The 19,987-nt window shown below is 38.8% G+C and overlaps 1 protein-coding gene across 1 annotated transcript in view; it reads right to left on the bottom strand.

The window, feature by feature from the left end:
- Positions 1-19,987, bottom strand: part of RORB (RAR related orphan receptor B) — a 134,861-nt gene that overhangs the window by 18,512 nt on the left and 96,362 nt on the right. Inside the window, exons 3-4 of the mRNA XM_014886312.2 lie at positions 17,117-17,258; positions 13,715-14,116 (exon numbers count right to left, since the gene is read on the bottom strand). Of these exons, the coding sequence (XP_014741798.1) occupies positions 13,715-14,116; positions 17,117-17,258 (544 nt within the window). The remainder of the gene's footprint in view (positions 1-13,714; positions 14,117-17,116; positions 17,259-19,987) is intronic.

The raw sequence follows: 19,987 nt of genomic DNA, 5'->3' as shown, positions 1-19,987 counted from the left end.
TGCAGGATGCAAAGCAGAAAAGGAAGCATTCAATCTTGCCCTAGAAACCCACTGAAACGATGAGTAAACTTCTTAGACAAGTATTTTAAAGCAGACCTTCTCCCTTAAAGCCACTTGAGTGGATTAAAAAAACATTTTTACAAAAACTTCCAACATGAATTCATTAGCATTAGGAGTTGAAATATTGTAATTAAACATGATACAGAAAAGGGATGATTTCCTATTTTGCAGCTTTGGGACCTACACGTCTGATGAAGCTCCTTGCTTTGAAAACTTTTCTTAAGCGAAAGGAACAATGTTGAAGCCACAGAAGTGAACTGAAGCACTTGCAGCAGAACCAGCATTGTGCAGAAAACATTCGTCAAAAAAGGAAAAGAACACTGACAAAGTGCTAGCCAAACCTGAGCATGGGAAGTGGAAAGAATTAGGTGTACCAAGTGAACACTTGTTCAGATCCTCAAGTTTGCATAGAGTGTAAGGATCTGGAGCCTGGACTTCCAAAATAAGTCTGCTTCCTTGGCCAAATACTGACTGAACTTAAAGACACCAGAAAGAAGGGAAGCTGAAAAGAGAACGTAGACGTGTATGTTCCCTGTAACTGCTAGAGAAGTGCTAGTTGAAGGACAGATGCCCATGCCACTCTCACAGTTAAGAAACTGAGACTCAGTAGAAAGACGCTGAAGATAAAAAGTTGCAAGTTTGTATAGGAAAAATAAAACCTGCTTAATTGAATATGTGCAGTTCTCCTTTTATGGGTCAACACTATCTTTAGGCTTCCTGATGGAAGAATTGACTCCGGCCTAAAGATAACTAAGAATGTATATTAATAGAGTGATCTACCCACTGTTCTTTTATGGGAGGTTAGGATGGGAGTCTTAACCTTTGATGGTAAGGTATTGCATTTCATAATAAAAATCTTGAAGATAAGTGGGCATCTCTCTCACAACAAATGTCTCACGTGTTACTGCTTAGATAGATTTCTAATCAGATAAAGTGACCTGATGTCAACAATCTGAAAAAGACCTTTTGATTTCACTGACTTCAAAACACATTTGATTAGCAATTCCACACTACTGCAGAGCTCCTCAGCTTTCCTCCTTTTCCTAGCATTTAGGTATTTACCTGAGAAATGAAGAGCTGAGAAACACTCTAGGGCTTTCAAGGGATGGCATTCTGTGTTCTACCCCATGCATCTTTTCCTTATATACTTATGCTTATGTTGAGCTGACATTAAAACCAATTTAGATGTAAAAAGGCCAGGGGCAATCACAGCAAGCAGCAGCTCTGAATGCTGACATCCAAAGGGGAATCAGGTGCAAGACAGACTTGAAACTCGTGTGCCGCAGGCTAGGCAAGGCTCAGTGTGTGACAGAAAGGGTACACTGGGTCTCTGAGGAGAAGGGAGCTGCTCATTCAGCAGAGGAGCACTGGTTACATTCCATGCTGGAGGCCCTGGAAGGAGCTTTATGCAAATACAGCCTACAACTGGGTGGCAGAGCTGACATGATGCAAAAAGTAAAAGAAGTATACACCTGTCTTGGCTTCTCAGATGGTCCAGAAACAGAAGATCCAACACAGGCAGAGCAAAGAATGTCACTCTTAAAGGGTTTCACAGACCACAGCCTTTTTTTTCTTCCCTGATATTTTCAGATTTTAGCATCTTTTTGCTAATGAAGTTGGAGTCAGTACACATCTTGGCAAATCCCAAGGAAAATGACATTCCTAAACCACTGGCAACAATATAAATGACATCTGATGTAAACCTGTCCTATCACAAGTGCAGTCCTGTACTCAAAATATATGAATTTCTGTGACGCCTGGCAGCTCTGAAATATGCTAACCACCAAGTTCAAGAGACTAGTTCTTTTAATAAAACTAAAAAGAAATGGACAATGGGGAAAGCAAGAGAGTATCTACACACAACAGGAAGACAGAAACTGCATTGATGCAGAGGCCTAAAGCTTGCGGATGTACCCTGCAGGGGGGAAAATCTAATAGATATTTTCCTCCTCTTCTGCAGGCTAGAGGGATCCACTAAAATTACTTCACATATCAAGTCTTGACTTTCAGTTGATTTTGTTTTCAAAATTCTTGGGCAATATGTTTCAAGGGCCCCCTATTTGCTTGTAACTGCATGTACACTACTAGAAATCCTGTTTGGATGGACTCCAAGGACCACAAAAGACAATTTTGTTGTTGTGACTTCAATGTAAACTGCATTTCTATTTAAAATATTGTCAGCTCCCATTTTACGTAAGTTACAGCAGGTTTGCTGTATGAAAAGGAAAACAAGAGAGATGATTCTGGCCACATGGGTGTGAGAATCAGTGTCTGCAGCATTTTATTTTCTAAGGACCTACTGCTTCAACTATTGAGTGAAAATTAGTAATTCTAATGAAAAGAATTCTGGAGCCTGGATGACAGTACATCACCAGCCTGTAAACTGCAGGATTTGTAAAGCTTATCTATTTGCCACAGTACACAGACATAAATTTACTCGTCCCCTTTTGCCTACATACTAGGTTTATTACATTGGGGCTAAATCTCTTATCTTAATCACTTGATACATGAAAATCACAGCATATCCTGGCAGATTGACTCTGTCTGGGAAACACAGTCCACAGAAAATAATGCTCCCGGTATCCAGACTCTGGTATACACTGGGATGTGGAAGCATTTGCATTAGGCAGCTTCATTCTAATTTGAAATTTTCTTAGTATTGGTACCTTGAAATCTTTTCTTGAAAACCAGACACTTTTTCTACAAGTGCTCTGCTTCATTAAAAAAAAAATCTGGAAAGAAGTACTTGCTTCCAGAGAGATAAACCAGAAACAATATGCTCAGCCAAGGAAACTGTCAATAATTGTAACCAATGGTTTCAAAAACCATAATCACTCAAACAAAATACATCATGGGGTGTCCACTTACATTTCATTACTGTCCTGCATGTCTCTGACTGGCTTTCTATAATGGCCCACTATTCTACCTGTAGAGACTCATCTGTCCTTATGAGACAAGGAAATCCAGATGATGTTCGTTGGCATGGCTAGAGAGCAGAAACCTGAGAGGGCAGGCTGGTCTCCACCCCATGCAACACACAGGGCGTGCTGCCCTTCTTGTAGCAGGGCCTGGTGAGGTCTTGAGAGGTGTCAGACCAATGGGTAGATAATTTAATTGGAATTTGCAAAGCAGCAGTCCAAATAATACAAAAGTTTAACGTATAGTAGGAGATCTCCAGAAGAAGCTGAGAATAGTACATCAGGAAGCTGAAGAGGACCACGGGAGATTAATGTCACTTCCGGAAAAGAAATGAGTTTTACATTTGTCCTGGCCTACCTAAAAGAGAAGACAGAACCAAGAGACTTGATTCTGTGAGGATTTCCCAGTGAAGTAAGCTATACAGTGAAGCAGTGTAACAACCCTGGATCCCTACAGATGCATCAAATATCACTTGCCGCTCCTCTCTGACCTTCCATCCCCAGTGTCTGGGTGGTTAATGGGAATCCTGCATGGGCACAAGGGACCAGTCTGCTCTGTTTGACTAGTCATCTGCCACTGCCTTCAGGGCTGAACATGGGACTGGGTTGTGGCTTCTACCTTTCCCTAAAGTTGTCTGCCTCTTTTGCCTACTGAGCAGTCGCTTCTCCAAAACTTGTAGGAACTCAAGTGTCTGAGACTGCTGCTTCATTTCCTTGGACCTGGAGAGTAGCTGAAGGGTCATTGCACAGCCCTGACAGAAGGGCTGGGGAGACAAAAAAGCTGTAAAAGCTCTATTTCATCAACAAAACAGGCCAAAAGCATATGTTGCAAGAGAAGAGCCACAGTGCATAAACTTGGGACTGCAGCTCACTGCTTACGGAACGACCCTTTCTGTTTCTAGTTTTGTTTGCTCTGACAGGATCTTCCCCCTCTCCTCCCTTCCCTCCCTTTCTCTTTCTTTCTCTCCTACTGTACTTTCTAATTGTAGATTTCAAGAGTTACCTCCAAAGACTACAATTGCTCAAATATTTATTGCATCAGTAGAGTAGGAATTGCTTAAATAGAAGCACATACAGAAAACTGAACATTGCAACCTAGACAGCAATCGAAATCAGCATACCACTGACCCACAGGGGTCTACCATAAGCTGGTAAGGCTGATGCCTTTTTCCGGCACTTCCCTGCAATATTCAGAGATCTCCAACTATAATAGTGGGGAAAAACTCCAACTTGAGGTCAAGTACAGTGCTGGAGGGGATGAATGTAATCCTTGGAGTGCACACAACATTCACCAGCTGTGAATTTGGCCTGCTAAGTGGAAATTATCCACAGCAGCATTTGTTTCCTACAGGCTCCTTAGTTCTTTCAGTTGTCTCTCTTTTCTCAGGAGAGACTCTAGTTTTCCTCAGCATTCCCTTCTTTTGCACAGGGAACTGAAAAACTTTGAAGTGTGTCTTCTAAAACACTGATAATCTTCTTCAATTAAAATGAATAATGAATCTTTAATTTGCCACTTACCCTTAGGATCCAGCTGGGTAGCTAAGAGCTTATCTCAGCTTATATCCTAAGTTGAGCTCTTGCAGGGATCCACTTTGAATTAATGCTGCAGTAACATCACAGCTTTGGCTGGCTGCTGTAAGTATACATAACAAAACTCCAGCCAGGCATTCTAAATAAAATCTCTGTTCTAGGACCTAAAAACTTGGCAAGATAGCATAGGATCAGCACTTTTTTGTATGCTAATTCAAGGGTATTATGATTATAAAATGAAAATTTTGGAAACAGAATCATTGAATTCATTGAATTGAGATTATTCTTAAGTTCTTTGACAGTTGTAGAGACAATGACACAGATAATAGAGAAAAAATAGCTCTGTGTTTGCTGAAAAATATGAATATTAAGTCTCCATTTTTTACATGAACTGGATGAAGTCTGTGTTTTGTGGGTTTTTTTTCCTTTTTTTTCCAGAAGAACAGAAACAATTTTCCCCAAAAGTGGTTGCAAAAAGCTCATTCCATTTTTCATCTGTCTGTGGCATTCTCAATGCCATAATGCAAAAAGTATTTCCCTTTAAAAAACATGCTAGTTTCGTAATCCCTATTTGTTTAATAAATTTGTAACACTACACACTATGCAGCCTAGGAAGACAGTATAAAACATAAAAACACTCACATGAGACTAGAAGTGCTAGAATTTAATTCAGGAATAACTTTTCCTTATTTTTAAGTTATTGAATTCTCAACGTCATGAACAGAGTGCACAAAGAGTAAACGTTACATGTGTGAATCCTCTGTTTCCTCTCTCTCTCCTTCAAAATAAATTAGTGCTTCATTTTGCCTTTCTAAAAAATGCTAATAAATTAATAGAAATGACAGCACAATGGAATGAAGACCTTATCTTAAGGAACTTAGAGGATGGACCCAGAATTCTGTTAGATTCTAGAGGATTTTTATAAATGTTTAACGGTCTCTACTTAGTAATACTTCTCCTGGGACTCAGCCAATTTAGCAAAAATTAGAAATCATTTAACTGGCAGCAAAAGCACTAACCAAGGAAATAGACAGAGTTCAAATGGACTCTAAAGACATTGTATAAAATTACCACAAATTTACTGAGATGAGCTGCTTCTTAGCTACATCCAGCATAAGTTGCACAAATAGAACTTTATATTAAAATGAGATGGTTCTGAAACAAGAAAGTGGTCTCAGTTTTTACAATTAAGCATACATTACCTGAAATGGACACTGTTCTCTATTAAACTGATAAATATATATGGAATAATTAAAATATTACTGGTTTTAAACCATGTTTGTGAGGGCTTGCCCTGCCATATCCTGCAAAAAGCTGGGAGAGGTTAACATCATTTAGCACTTGTTTCGCTGTCAGCCTTCAAATTAGCTTTCTATAAAGATTTTAAGCAATCTATCTACGGAAACATGTTAAAAAGTAATGACAAAACATTCTACAATGGTGTTATTTTCCTGTCGTGTGGCAAATGAGTTGGATGAAAGTGATATTAGTGTATAGTGTCAGAAAGTGGAATAACTTGGTTATCATAAGCAATGACAGTCTTCAGTGATCAAAAGAAAAGCCATCCATGCAGTCATAGAAAAAAGGAACACAAGACAGGGCTCCATGCCTTAATATCTTGTATTAACTTGTATTCCCGTTTACATGTGACTTTCATTGCTCAAAGATTATTGCACTATAATATCTGTGTTCTGATAATCAATTTCAGCATTTGTCTCTGAGCCCTATGTCTTGTCACATTGAATTTTTCCACTGTGCACATCTATGTACCTCTCTCATGCATTTCACTTGAATTCTTTCTCACATCTTTTCATTCTTGTATAAAAGGAATTGTTGCTGTTCTCTGAAATAAAATTTCAAAAGCTGAATGAACTGATGAAAGACATCATTACTTATGAAAGCTAGAAACAGCATCAAAAATGCAAAACAAGCAGAATTACCTTATTCTCAGGAATGAAGTGGAAAGTAGTGAAAGGTGTGAAGTGAGTGATGAAAGCTAGCAGACAGAAAGCACACAGTGTGAAAATCTGGACTGTAACCTTGGAAAGGAAAATTTAGGACGCTGCATGTGTAATCTCAAACTTCTGATGCCTTCCTTCTGCTTTAGGATTAAGGAATTATCAACCAGTGCTGTCCCAGAAATATAACTGGGACCCGAAGTTAAGCTCTCAGAAAGTTTACAATTACCTTGTAATTTTGGGGGCTGACTGTCTAGAAACACCAGACAAAAACACTAATGGCAAAGTTTACACTAAGTCTACGAAGGGGTTACGCAGATGAGGACAAAAGCAACAAGTAACCACTAGTCCAAACCATAGCAATTTTGGCAGATAGTATGTCATTCCATATACTACACTGATTCCTAAAGCATCATTGTCTTGACCTCTTGATTCTCATCTGCAATTTGCCTCTTTGTGGGCTGTGTGTGAATCACAACCCTGGAAGACAACATACTTCTTTCACACATCCCAGGCCCTCCGCGCTCTAGCACCTGCTTCAGTCTTTTTTTTTTTTTTTTTTTTTGTGAGTATTACTTTGCAGAACAAGTTTTTGAGCATTTCTTCTGCTATTGACATTGCTGCTCCAAAGCATATGACAGGGAACCAGCCAAAAGTTAAGTCTTAGAGCTGGCAGCAACAGTGCTGGCAACAGTGTGCCTCAGTACTTACCATACCACTGGATTTACAATGATCTTTCTGTGTGATTTGTAATCTGACAATATTCACAGCACAATGTTATTCCTGAAAAGATTCCCATGATATATGGTAATATATGGGATATATGATATGGTATTTTACACATTTTGACTGCTACAAATGGCTGATTTCTAACTGCTTTTATTTGGAATCTAAGTAGAATGAACGTATTTTGTCAAGTTTGGTCATGGAAGAAAATATTCTTATCTTTGGAGAAAAGGAGCAATTTTATATACTTTAAAGGATTAGAAATTTGATCTCTTGATAAGGCTTTAAATACCATTCTATGCATATTTTTAGCTCATTTGTAAAACGAGTTGAAGTTCTAAGTGTCACAGGAACTGAAATGAGTACAGAATTGAAATAGGAACATATTCTGATTGTCATCTTTAAACAGGTTATGAAGACACAGTGCCCTGATGGCATGTGTATAAAATGCATGTTGCATATTTTAAATGCTCACTAGATGGCAACATTGCTTCTCTTAAATACAGCTGCCAGGGTGAAGACAGCAGCACTGTAAAATTTTGACTGTCATGTTGGTACAACGTATATTAAACCATGGCCTAGAAAAAGAAGCTGAAGAACACTACACAGGACTACAAAAGCATCATTCCTGTTTCACTGCGGGGTGGGTGGGGCTTTGTTAAGGGAACACGAACATAGATGCTATTGTCACCTTAGATATGAGCTATAATTAGTGAGATCACTACATTTTGAATGTGGAGTGTCCCTTTAAATAGCATCTAATTGACCAAGATATGTTCAGTAAGCTGTCTGTTAACACTTGATCTGGCACAGGGAACAAACCCTGGAGATAAAGAGAAGGGTTTTAAGGAATGAGAAATACTTATCAGATTGGAGAAGTGCTTTTGCAAAGAGAATTGCTTATCACATAGAGAAGTGCTTTCAAAACCAAAGGACAGCAGACTTTTTAAGATATAAGTCTGATGGTGATATATATTTATATATTGCATATTCAACATTAAGTCTTGTGGACATCTATGAAGAGTACAGACATAGAGGAATAAACTAAATTCTTCTAAAGTTAATGAGATTTCTGCTGAAAGGAGAAAGGTGAGGGACTGTTTTTCAAATAGATCTTCAGCCGAGGACTTCAGAATGTTTACAGGTGAAGATCTCCCTACAAGGAGAGAGAGGGAAATAACTCCTGCTTGTACAATGGTGTAGCAATGGAAATTAAAGAACTTCACAGAATATAAAGTTGCTCACTGTGGTCCTGAGCTGAATGTATGAACCCAGCTAAATTACCACTAAGTTACAAATGCATAGAATGTCATTTGTGGTCACCAAGAGGACTTTTCTTTTGCATAACTATCCTGAGTAAGTTTTTAAAAAATGTACGGTTTTCCTTTACCATCATTTTTCAGTCTACGTGTCCGGGTCAAAAGAATTGTGCCTTACAATATAAGGCAGGTGATGCCTCCAATCCATGTTAGGCATCTGTCCTAGGGACTTACTGCCTATCCTAAGATATACACAGCAAGGCAGGCTTAGAAGGATGATGGCAAAGGAAGGCCAAACCTAAACTCCCCAACCTTACTTTAATTTTGGTAGAAATGTAAGCTCTCTAAGCCATTGGGTACCTTCACAGAGGCCTGATGTTGAAGAAATGCGGTGTAAATATACGTAAACAACGCTTTCATCTACAATTATAGAGGCTGAGCTATGTGATCTCCTGTAAGCTCCAAAGGTGTCTTACCTACATAATACACAGCTACAGGCCAACCTTTAGTTTGATTTTCAGTGAATGCTTAACCAATCTGTTCCCTCCACAACAGCGTTGGCTAATAGTTTTATCTTGTCCTGAGGAAATCACAGGCTGGCAATCTCAACTGCAGTTAGGGCAGGGAAGCCTTTCCATTAACTATTACTGACCAAGATTAGAGCCACGTATTTAGTGAGAAACATGCAATGTTCAGATCAGTGGCAGATAATATTATGCACATATATTTAAACAAGATAGTCTTTAAATTTCACCAAGTCTAAAAATAAGCCTTTAATGCCTCCTGATTTAAAACCACACTTGGGAGCAAGCACTGCCATCAGGAACTGGAGCTTCCTTCTCACTTCAGAATTTCCCATCCACCAGATGACCTCTGATTTGCTGTGTGAGGAGAAAGCCATTCTGCAAATGAATGCCAAATTCAGGCTTTTGACATGGCAAGCAGATTTCACCCTATGGTTTGAGCTCCCACAGCATCATTTCTGCCTTTCCAGATGCGTAGATGGCACAGTAGTCATGGAGAAACAAGATCACTCTGCCAAGTGCCTGGCAGTATGAGTCCTCGGCATATGGGTGTCTCCCATGCTGACAGCATCACTGGCTGATGGAACACACCTGGATCATGACAACCTTGGACAGCAGGACAGGCAGTGACAGAGCCTAACTCATCTGGTCACCTTACCTATTTTGTGTTCTGACCACCCAAATCCATATCAAGTGTCCAACAACATCCTTTGAGTTAAGGACAAAAATACATTCCTTTAAAGAAAAGGGATCTGGACTGGAAATGCACTTGATGCCAAGCTGAGGTTCTGCTCCTGTATGTGTATTTATGAGCTTTAGAGTGATGTCTTTATGCTTTGAGGTCTTTTTTGTAACAGGAAGTGGAATACTGATGAGGGCTGTGCCTAATGGGGAACTAACTGATTTTGTACAACTTCTCTCCATCACAGGCTCTGACAATTACATGAGAAATTTGTGACTATATCTGAAAATGCTTTTTGTTATACTTAACCCTCTCTTCCATAGGAGGCATTGCCTATCCTGCTTGTTCTAGAGAACAGATAATGTGCAGTTGTGTCTTGGTATACTTAACTAATCTGGAGAAATACAATAATACTAAGTATGTGTGACAGAGCCCTATAAAACTTTAATCTGTCAGCATGTTTTTCTCCTACACCTATTTACTAGCACAGTATATAGATACCAGTAAGCATGCAATACAAGATAAGCTATATTTTCCTTGCCATTCCGTTCTAATACTATGTGTCAAAACAGTTGCTGTGTAAAAAAATTTTGCATTTCAAAATTGTAAAGTTGGACAATTTCCATTTCCACTACAAAGTCTTCTGTAGATGAATATATGTTCATGAAAAAGAACACTTTCACATTCAAATGAAAGCATAAAACTGTTAAAGATCAAAGTAACTCTAACTATTTAGATTAGTTTTTGGTGAAACTAGAAAATTAACATGTGAAGAAGAGTATGCAAATGATGTGTAAATTATGTCATATAGTATCTTAGAAAATATTTTTATAACTGAATCAAACTGACAGGGAAAGGAAGACTTGTTACTTGGATTTTACAGAGAACTTACTGTTGAATAGCAAGCCAAATACTAAAGTAATATATGCAATTGCAGCAAGTGTTTTGGTCAGGTGCAGCAAGGGCCATTATTACTACTTGTTTTACAAGTATTTGACATTTTCATAATAATCTGAAAGAGAAGGCTCATAGCATGCTAATTAAGTGACAATTCTAAACCAAATGAAGTCACAAAGCATCAACGAAGACTGACACATAATGTCACAGGACTGAAAAGATTAGAAAAATAAGAAAGAGAAAATGAGATTCAAACTTGGAAATGTACAGTCAACTATATCTTAATAAAAAATGCCCTACACTGGAGAGAAGTGAGTCTGAAACAAGCAAAAGCATTAACACCAAAGGAGTAAGTGAGTTAGATTTCGGCTGACATGTAATGCAGAAACTGCATAGACTACTTTTGTTCTGAGTGCTTGTGAAGAAGCCTGCTCCTTGGAGAGCTTACAGCAATTTCTAGGAACTCAAGGATGAAAGAAGTTCCCACACATTCATTCATGAGGAAAAAAAAAAAAAAAGATGATTGCACTCAAGATCAGGCAAGTGGCAGTTGAGGTTGTGCTTATATACATATATTTATTTGAAGAATGTAAGGGCCAGAAGAAAGCTAAGACTGGAAATTTCTGTCTGGTAGAAAATAATCAGTGCAGAAAAGAGCTATCATGATCTGGGATACTTAGTGGTTCACTAGATCACTAGACATGTTGGTACAAAGCTATTTGTATCAGCCACAAGGAGCAATGCAGTATAGCTTTTCTATCTCCTACATATTCTGTACGATTTCATCCAACAGTTAAAAACAGTAATGTCTATTTAGCATAAGTTGAGTTTATTCCTAAATGTCACTTGAGTGAGATGCAATTCTGCAATGAAATTTAAGCACACTGTAATATGAAATCAGTACATCCCAGGACTGCAAGACTGCAGCTCTACAGATGGTCCAACAATCCGCTGCAGCATTAAGAGGCATTTTCTACTTCTTTTTAAACACTGAAAACATCATTTGCCTGTGCACTAATCCAAATATTTTATGGTGCGTCTATTCCAGTTGTGTCAGCTGATTTGTTACACTACATTATCTCTCACTGTTACCCTTACCCCTCTGCTGTAAGTGCCACAAATGACAGATGGCAGTACTTGTGTAAAATCATAGCAATTTAGGAGCCCTAGTTTCCATTTGGAAAGGAAGAGAGGTAAATCCCAGAGCATCTGAATTTTGCTGTCAGCTCAGAGACAGGCTATTTGCTATGTAGCGCTCCCTCTGCTCTGGGTTTTTTCCTGCTTTGTGTCAGAAGAAAATGAAAAAACTTGGAAATGTGGGGTGGATTTAGGGTTGGATGATTTAGAGCTAGGAGAGGAAAAAAAGTGTGAAAAACTAAGAATGATGCGTTATTTTTGAAGGAACCTGCAAGAGATAAAACGTAAATTGATTTAAATTAAAAAGATAAAACTTTGATTTAAAGTTAAAAAGCTAAAGTTAAGTTAAAGTTTTAAGTTAAAAAGATAAAACTCTGAAGTCAAAAGGTCCCATTGACTTTAGGGGGATTCCCTGGTCACTAAGGATATAGTCCTATGGCCAAATTCTGTCTTTGCACTAATTTTCTGTAATTTAAGCACAAATCCGAATTCATGGACTATCAGAACTCCTGCATTTCTGGACCTCCTCTGAGTCTCTCTGGTAACACTTCTGTTTAGTACTGGATCTGCAGGGAAAAAGCTCTTAAGGACTGTTTAAATCCCTCTCAGCTGGTTTGCAGTAGTGTGACCCACTGTTGCAGGACTGAGGTATGCACAAGCCACATGTGAGTAATATTCATACGGCCATGAGGGCTGAGAGGGAAGCTGGAGCAAATGTTCATCTCTAATCCTACACTGTGGGTGAATAGTTTTACTGGACAGTGGCCTAGACCAAATGTGATAAATAAACATGTCTTAATAAACAGAGTGCCAGGAAAGTTTAACTTTCTCCTGAACAATTTGCAACTAAAGCACATAATGTGTTATAGAGCCCCCTACACATGAGCACACATGGGAAGAAAACATGCTGTCAGTTTTAGCTGCAACTTCATTTCTTACCAGACAGTAACTACTATATATCCCATCACTGCAATCTATATTGAGTGGAGGCTGTATCTCCAGGGTCCCCAGTAGGCCTGAGCACACACATACATTTACAGATCTCAGTATATATCCATGTACATGAGAGACAGCAAACTTAGGCCAGAACTATAGAGGTTTTCTCAGGATTCGAAATGAATTAATTTGTTAGGAGTGCTCTTGAAGACGACTTATTTTCTTTCTTCTTTCTTTTTAATTAAATTCCATTAACAAAGTGTTACCCTTTGATGAAGTTCTCAGCCACAATTGATTCAGCATATTTCACTTCTTCAGGTGTACCTAATTGGGATGCCTATCTTTGTTCACGTTATTTCTTTGTAAAAGAAGTAGTACTTCCAGTGGCTTTGGTGAAATACAGCTAGAAGGACGAGATGAACAGAAATTCATTCTCCTTAGACAGAAATCACTGTTAGTCACTGCTTTTCTAACAGTCTCTCCTCACAGAGACATCTCTGTCACTTGTTAAAGCCGAAAGCAAGGGAGAAGCTCTCCAAAGCCTTCAGGCAGAGAAGCAGGGATATCCGCAGAAATACATTTAGAGTTTGTGCACCACATGAATTTAGTGAACTTGCTCTGCATTGACATCCATGTAGCTGAAGTATGAACTGGTACTTTTTCACAGTAAGCACCCTAGAATTAGCAGCTATGGCGATTTTGGGTGTTGACGAGAATACGGATGGTTGGCTGAAGAGATCATTTAGCCCTGCCAGTAATGAGCTCATTTGAAACAAGCCCCTTCCTAATTATCACTTGGTTATGATTGATTCATCACCTGCTTTGATGCTTCTATTCAATAACCAGAAATGAACTGCTGGGTTTAAGAACTGCATAATTTTTAGTAAAAACAGAGCTGCCTTAATATTATGTCAATTAGTTCCAGACTAATTTTCTTTCCTTTTCTCTCTGTATGTGTGTGCACACGCATGTGTGAACATATAACTATTGCATATCTGTGTATGGAATGCCTGTATGACATTTTAATGAAGACAGGAGCTTAGCTTATATATACACATTGCATTACAGGAATAAGAATTTTCCTTACCGATTTCACTCATGGATATCCCTGGAGCTAATTGCCCGTTGTTGAAAGAGCTACAGGTAAATAAGTTTGGTACAGAGGTGAGGTCATAGATAGGTTCCTGCTTTATCTGTTTGATTCCAGTCATGTCTAACCCAGACTGGTCTGGGGAGGGCTGGGCAGAATCCACGTTATAATAGCCCTCAGACTTCGGCAGATCGATGACATGACCATTTGAGTAGGTGCTGCCAGTTTCGTTATTCAGATTGCTCAAGCCATTGCTGATGCTGTTGCTGTAAACCCTGGCGAGGGCTTCTGCCTCACCACTCTGCTGCTGCCGCTGCTCCTGCAGTCGCTGCTGGTGCTTCTGCACTTCAGCGTACAAGCTATCCCTCTGCTTTTTGGACATTCTTCCAAATTTCACAGCTGAAAAGCAAAGCACAATGCGAACCATTGTCGTCTTTAATTTTTTCTCGATTTCCCTCAACCCCACCACTCTTTTCATGTTAACTTTCAGGGTAAATTTTGCTGTGGAAACATCTTTTTTTTTGTGGAAATAAGAAAGGACGCAAAGCTTTACATCACAAGCATCTCATAAAGAAAAAATATTGTGTATGTGAATTTACCAGGTGACAACAATGACTCCTATTTGACAGGAGGGCCTCAGTCAAGCAATTCACTTCCCACTCTGAATGTTAAAAAGACCTTGCATCCTTTTATATCTCTGTGTTCACTGAACAACAACCCAGAGCTGTATGAAATGTCTAGTCTGTAAATTCATATCCATTTACTAACTTTCCACAAACCTTTACACAGTACACTAACAAGATTAGTATTCTGGGTGAAAACAAGCCCTAAAGAGTTATTATCACATCCTTTCCATGGGGCGTTATCTTCCTACTTAAAAAAAAAATAAATTAAAAAAAATCTTACAGGTTAAAACCTAGAGGAAAATAACAGATTTGAAGGTAAACAGCACAAATGAATGTCATCTTTTCCACTGAGCAAAGTCTTAGGGATTTATGCAATCTCCATTTTAATAATCTCTATGCACAAATCCATGCACTCGTTCTGATGAGAAAGGGAGGAAAATATAAGAGGGCAAACTATTTTCCCCAGAAACAGGGTTCATTACACTGAGATTGAAATTTTCAAAGGTGACAGGCTGATTGCTGTGGAACTAGGAGGAGTAAATTCATAGCCTGCATATACACAGCTGATCACAGCTGATTATCACTCTCCACCCCCATCTCTCTATAAATTCAAGTCTTTTACTGGGCTAGATCTTGGGATCTTAGAGTAGAGGCAGTTGTTGATTGTGCTCTAAAACAAATGAGAGATACATTCAGCAGAATTCATCAGAACAGGTAAAGGGACATAGACCCAAAAATAGAATTCTATGTATTATGAGGTATATTTCCAGTCCGTTTGAAATTTGGATCAATTCAGAATCATATTTATTAGCACAGGACTCTCATTTAGACCTTGAGAAGAGTTTGAACCTAGGTGTGGATAAATGTGAAAATCTTCAATCAGGAAAAAAACCCCAGAAAAGGTAGAGCATAATATGAAAATACAGCGCCAGAACAGCAAGGTGACAGTTGCTTTGATTTATTTTCACTTTTTTTTACACCAAGAGGGTTTTTTTTCTTATTGCCAACCTCAATTTAGTTGCAGCCCTACACTCAGGCTACAAGCTACCTCACATAAACAGCCTGCCCCTGGAATCAGTCAGTGCATGGTATGCTGCATACTCTTACAGACAATATACAATGACTGTATTTTAAATAATTTTGAATAATGCAACTGTGTATTTCACCTCAAATTTAGGGCCTCAGTAATAAAATCAAATATCCACTGTTTATCCTCATTATATATTCATTAATTGGATTCTCCAGCTGCCGTCAATTAGCATCCTGCCTCTGCTTGATAAAAATGAATTTATTACATGGCTGAGAGGTAAAAATCAAATTAAAGTTTTCTGTCAAAATTCACACATCCAATTTCAAATTTGCAAGAACTCTTAATATTTTTAATCCCAAAAAATCATAAAGACCCTTATATAAACTGTGAGAGAACAAAGCAATGCTATTGGAAGAATCACTAATTTTGTGTCTTCGCAGTGGTCTCTGAATTACTGGTTGGGAAGACAACACTGTCAGTCACATTAAAATGCCCCTACAATACCTTAAATCATTGGAAGATACTATTCTCAGGAGAAAAGTATGTGCTGTTAAATTGCTGAAATGTTACTTCTAAAAATCACCATGAAGAATTAGGAAGTAAGGTAGGATGCTAGGACCAGAAATAATTCATGGATTAAAGGCCAGATTGCAAGGCCCTTCCCAAATTGGTAAGACTAGTAAATGAGTAATTTCAATGAGATGTAAGACACACTGAGGCAGAAGAAGATCTATTATGGCCCAAATTTTAAACAAGTTTATAGTGTGTGGACCATCCAAATAAATAGCTCTTTAAGGAACTTCTCCATCAATAACTTAGTTTCAAAATACACATTTTGTGTAAACCTTTTAAGAGAGAAAACTGCTTCCAGAAAAATGAAATTAATATAAACTGTGTTTAAAAATTGGAACATTTTCTTCTAATACTTTCTGACTATATAGAACAAGTCCTTGAACTGGAAACCCCCTGCACGAGGTGAGGGCATGTCATCTGTGGACAGCCTTGCCCAAGCGTCCCTTGTCTGCAGTTTTGGTGTGATGTGTGATGCACATTCTCAGTCTGCTGCTCTTGGCTGATCACACCACAGATTGGAAGGTGGACCAGAGCTCTCCCACAAGATCCTGAGATGGCATAGACTGTGGAGTTTTCCTCTGGCATAGGATCCATTTTCTGTGCTAAATTAGGAAATGTTTTTCTCTAGACCCAGACAGGAACAGGAGGCAGTGGGCAAGTAAAAGAAATGGGGTTTCTTCCAATGCAAAGCATTTGGGCAAGTGCTCTGAATAATACAGAAACCCCTAATGCTATGAAGACGTAAATTTGTATAGGGTTGTGCCTCCTTACTACCAGACCTTTAGAGATCTCAGGGAAATGGATGCTTTCACATATCAATATTAAATACTAAGATAAATGCTGATGTTTAAAGTAACGTTTAATATAAACCCACCTCTTCAGAGGTGACCTTTCTGTGCTCTGTGCTTTTGATTAGAATAACGTATTTAACTTCTGACTCTTTCTGTTCTAAACTAATACTGATCTCCATTTCGTGATTTTCCCCACTCTTCTCCACAAAAACAGCCTTCTTTGTTAACGGGATGGCAAAGATCATCTCAAGTGCAGACAGTACAGAACATGGGGCTTCTCCTCTCTCTTTTTGCAGAAATTTACAGGGAGTTTAAGTAAGTCAGCCATGAAGAAAAGTTTCAAAGGGCTTAGATGTGAAGCACGGATTTGACTCCTTACCATCTCGAGACATTCCCAGGGCAAGACATTTCTGCAGTCGGCAGTGCTGGCAACGATTTCTGTTGGTTCTGTCAATTAAACAGTTTCTCTGTCTTGGACAGGAGTAGGATGCATTGTTCTGCTGACTCCTCCGAAAGAATCCCTTGGGGCGAGAGAGCAGGAAAGACCAAGTATTACCATGAGCGTTTTTATCTCATGTGCACACATGAGGACACACACACAGATGTGCATGCAAAAAACTACAGTAAACCCTTATTTAGTGCATTACTATTTATGCTGTGGCTCTGCAGATATGGTGGTATTGTATGAAAGAACATTTAATTATAATAAGGAGAACTGCATATTATTCTGTAAAGAATACAATTCTACTTTGTTAAAACCTAAATAATGTTACAGAATGCATTTTTATTGTGCAATAATGACCCTGTATCTTCTAATACTTGCTCCTAATAGAGGAAAAACTTGTCAGCATTTGTAAGAGATGACTTCAAAGTACTTGTTTTGACATTTCTCCCTTTAATGAAGAGACTGGTAACTGCTACTGGGTACACATAGCATGAGAAGCTGAAGTCTCCTGTTCACTTTAACATGGCAAATGTTGATCTGGAGAGGCATAAGATTCAGGAGTGAAGTAATTAAAATTCAGTCTTCTCAAAAGCACTAGGATATAATGACTGTATCAACACACAAAGGAGAAAGCAACACCTTTAGATACTACCATAAGAATGTAATGGCATTTTCCATGGGCTGTTTTTGTAGGGATCTGAGGGCTGGAGAGGAAGTATATACACCTAAGTTCCTATGAGCTTCCAGCTGCTATGAGGTGGTGCCAAGAGCAGCCCCAAAAGGCACTGTTATGGTAGAAGTGACATGAAGCAGATGAGGTGACAAGAGGAATGAAACCAAGGGGTGAAGAGAAACAAAAATAAGTAGATCTATACTAAATAAATAAATAAATAATAAAAAAAGGTCAGAGTATCTGCAAGTCCAGAGAGGAAAAAACAAAATAGAGAAGTTCCCTATCCAGTTTGGCAACTTTAAATGCAAGCAGCTGTAGGTTGCAGTGGGAAAGCTGAAGGGTAGCCTGGCCACTGCAGAAGGCTATGAGTAGTAAAATAGCAGAAATATCTGCAGTTTTGCAGAAATTGCCACAGTTACACCAGTCACCAGAACTGGCACCAAAGTACTTGTGTGTTTCGGGGGTGGCTTGCAAACACCTTGGAAAGAAGCCAGAAAGCAACAGTTCACTTCATCTATCAGGAAAACATAGTGTATCTCTGCACAGGCTGAGGGATGTTAATACAGAGCAACGGATGAAGTCACAAGATGACAGTGCTACAAGCCTCAATTTATCTGCTACAGCGTATACATGAATTCTCACTCAGAGAAATTCCTGGCGAGCTGAGTTAGGGTGGTGTGGGGTGTCAGTAACAGGGACAGGCACAGTGCTCCACCAAGGACACTGTCAGGTTCTTGGAGTCGATCACAGAGACCCACTTGAACTGGTTTGAGCTTGTTCTATTAGTGATTAAAGTGTATCTAAAATATAAACTAAATTTTATGATTTGTACTTTTCAGAAAACAGATGTCATTTGGGGGAACTCTCAGAAAAATCCTGGTGGAAACTTAACTGATTTTAGCTGACCAAAACTCTCCTGATATGGTAGAGGTGCCTTTAATCTAACACTAAATGGATGCTGATTGCAGATGTCTTTGCTGAACTTTATAGCCAAACTTGGTTTTGACTTCTGAAGGGCTTTCTGTTTTCAGTTTTAGACTTTAGCAACATCTATGGATTTCAGAGAACAAATTAATTCAGCAATGTTAAAAAAACACACACACAACCATTTAGCACTGACAATGCCTTCTCCTGCATTACTTTTTCGTTCGCTTTAAGGTTGATCTCATCTCAGAGGAATTTGTTTCATCTTTGCCTTCCTTAGGAAAAAAATATATTATGTATCATTATTAATTTACAGCAGGTAATTAATTTTTCTCAGGAGACTTTTATGTTCTCATTTTCCTGCGTAAATCTAAATGTTGTCCTGTAAAGTAGAGATAATTCTTTAATTTTATTTTTATGGTATTTTTCTATAGATTTGGCCACATTATTCTACATCAGAATAATTCCATTTTGTGGGAAGGAAGATGTATTTCATTACTGAAGAGCTAAAGAGATAAAAATTTCCCAGTACTCCCAACATGGACAACAAGTCTTTCTGCACCTTGAACAAATCCCTTCACCCACCATCCACAGCCAGTCTGAGAAAGGAAATTGCTGAATGAACTACTTTCTAAGTCATGACAAAACAGCGTTAGACAGTAATTAGCTTTGGGAGTAGGCATAAGAAGTGATAAAAGGCTTAATGAAGAAGCAGCCATAGAGATAGAGCGACACAAATTCATCTTCAGGTTTCACCCTTTCTGTAAGAATAGTGTCAGAGCTGCAAACTCACTCAGTGGGTCCGGCAGGCCCACTGCATATGCATGCTCAGCATAAGGCAGGCGTGCCTGCAAAACAACAGCAATATTTCAGATGACCCTTAAGCACTTAGAATATGGACTTGCAGCAACATAGATAACACAGGGACACTGAGTTAAAGGATTTTCTTCTCCTTGAAGTTTGTAGCACTGCCACTGGCACTGTAATTCTTGGGTGCTATATGCTGAAATGCTGTCGCTGCCTCTGGTTCAATATGTGTGCATGCCTGTGGAGTGACTCTACCCTCTTTCTTCCAAACATGGCCTCCATTCTTAATCATATCAGGTTTCCAACAAACTAAGAAAAAAAGAGTCAGAAATGACCAGTACGAAGGCTGAGTGAATAGCTATGTAAATGCTGAGCACTTAAATGGATAGCAGAGCTGCACT

The sequence above is a fragment of the Sturnus vulgaris genome, chromosome Z, assembly GCF_052056855.1.
Source record: "Sturnus vulgaris isolate bStuVul1 chromosome Z, bStuVul1.hap1, whole genome shotgun sequence".
Taxonomy (NCBI): Eukaryota; Metazoa; Chordata; class Aves; order Passeriformes; family Sturnidae; genus Sturnus; species Sturnus vulgaris.
Note: the sequence above shows the minus strand (reverse complement) of the source record. Positions and strands in the feature narration are given on the sequence as shown.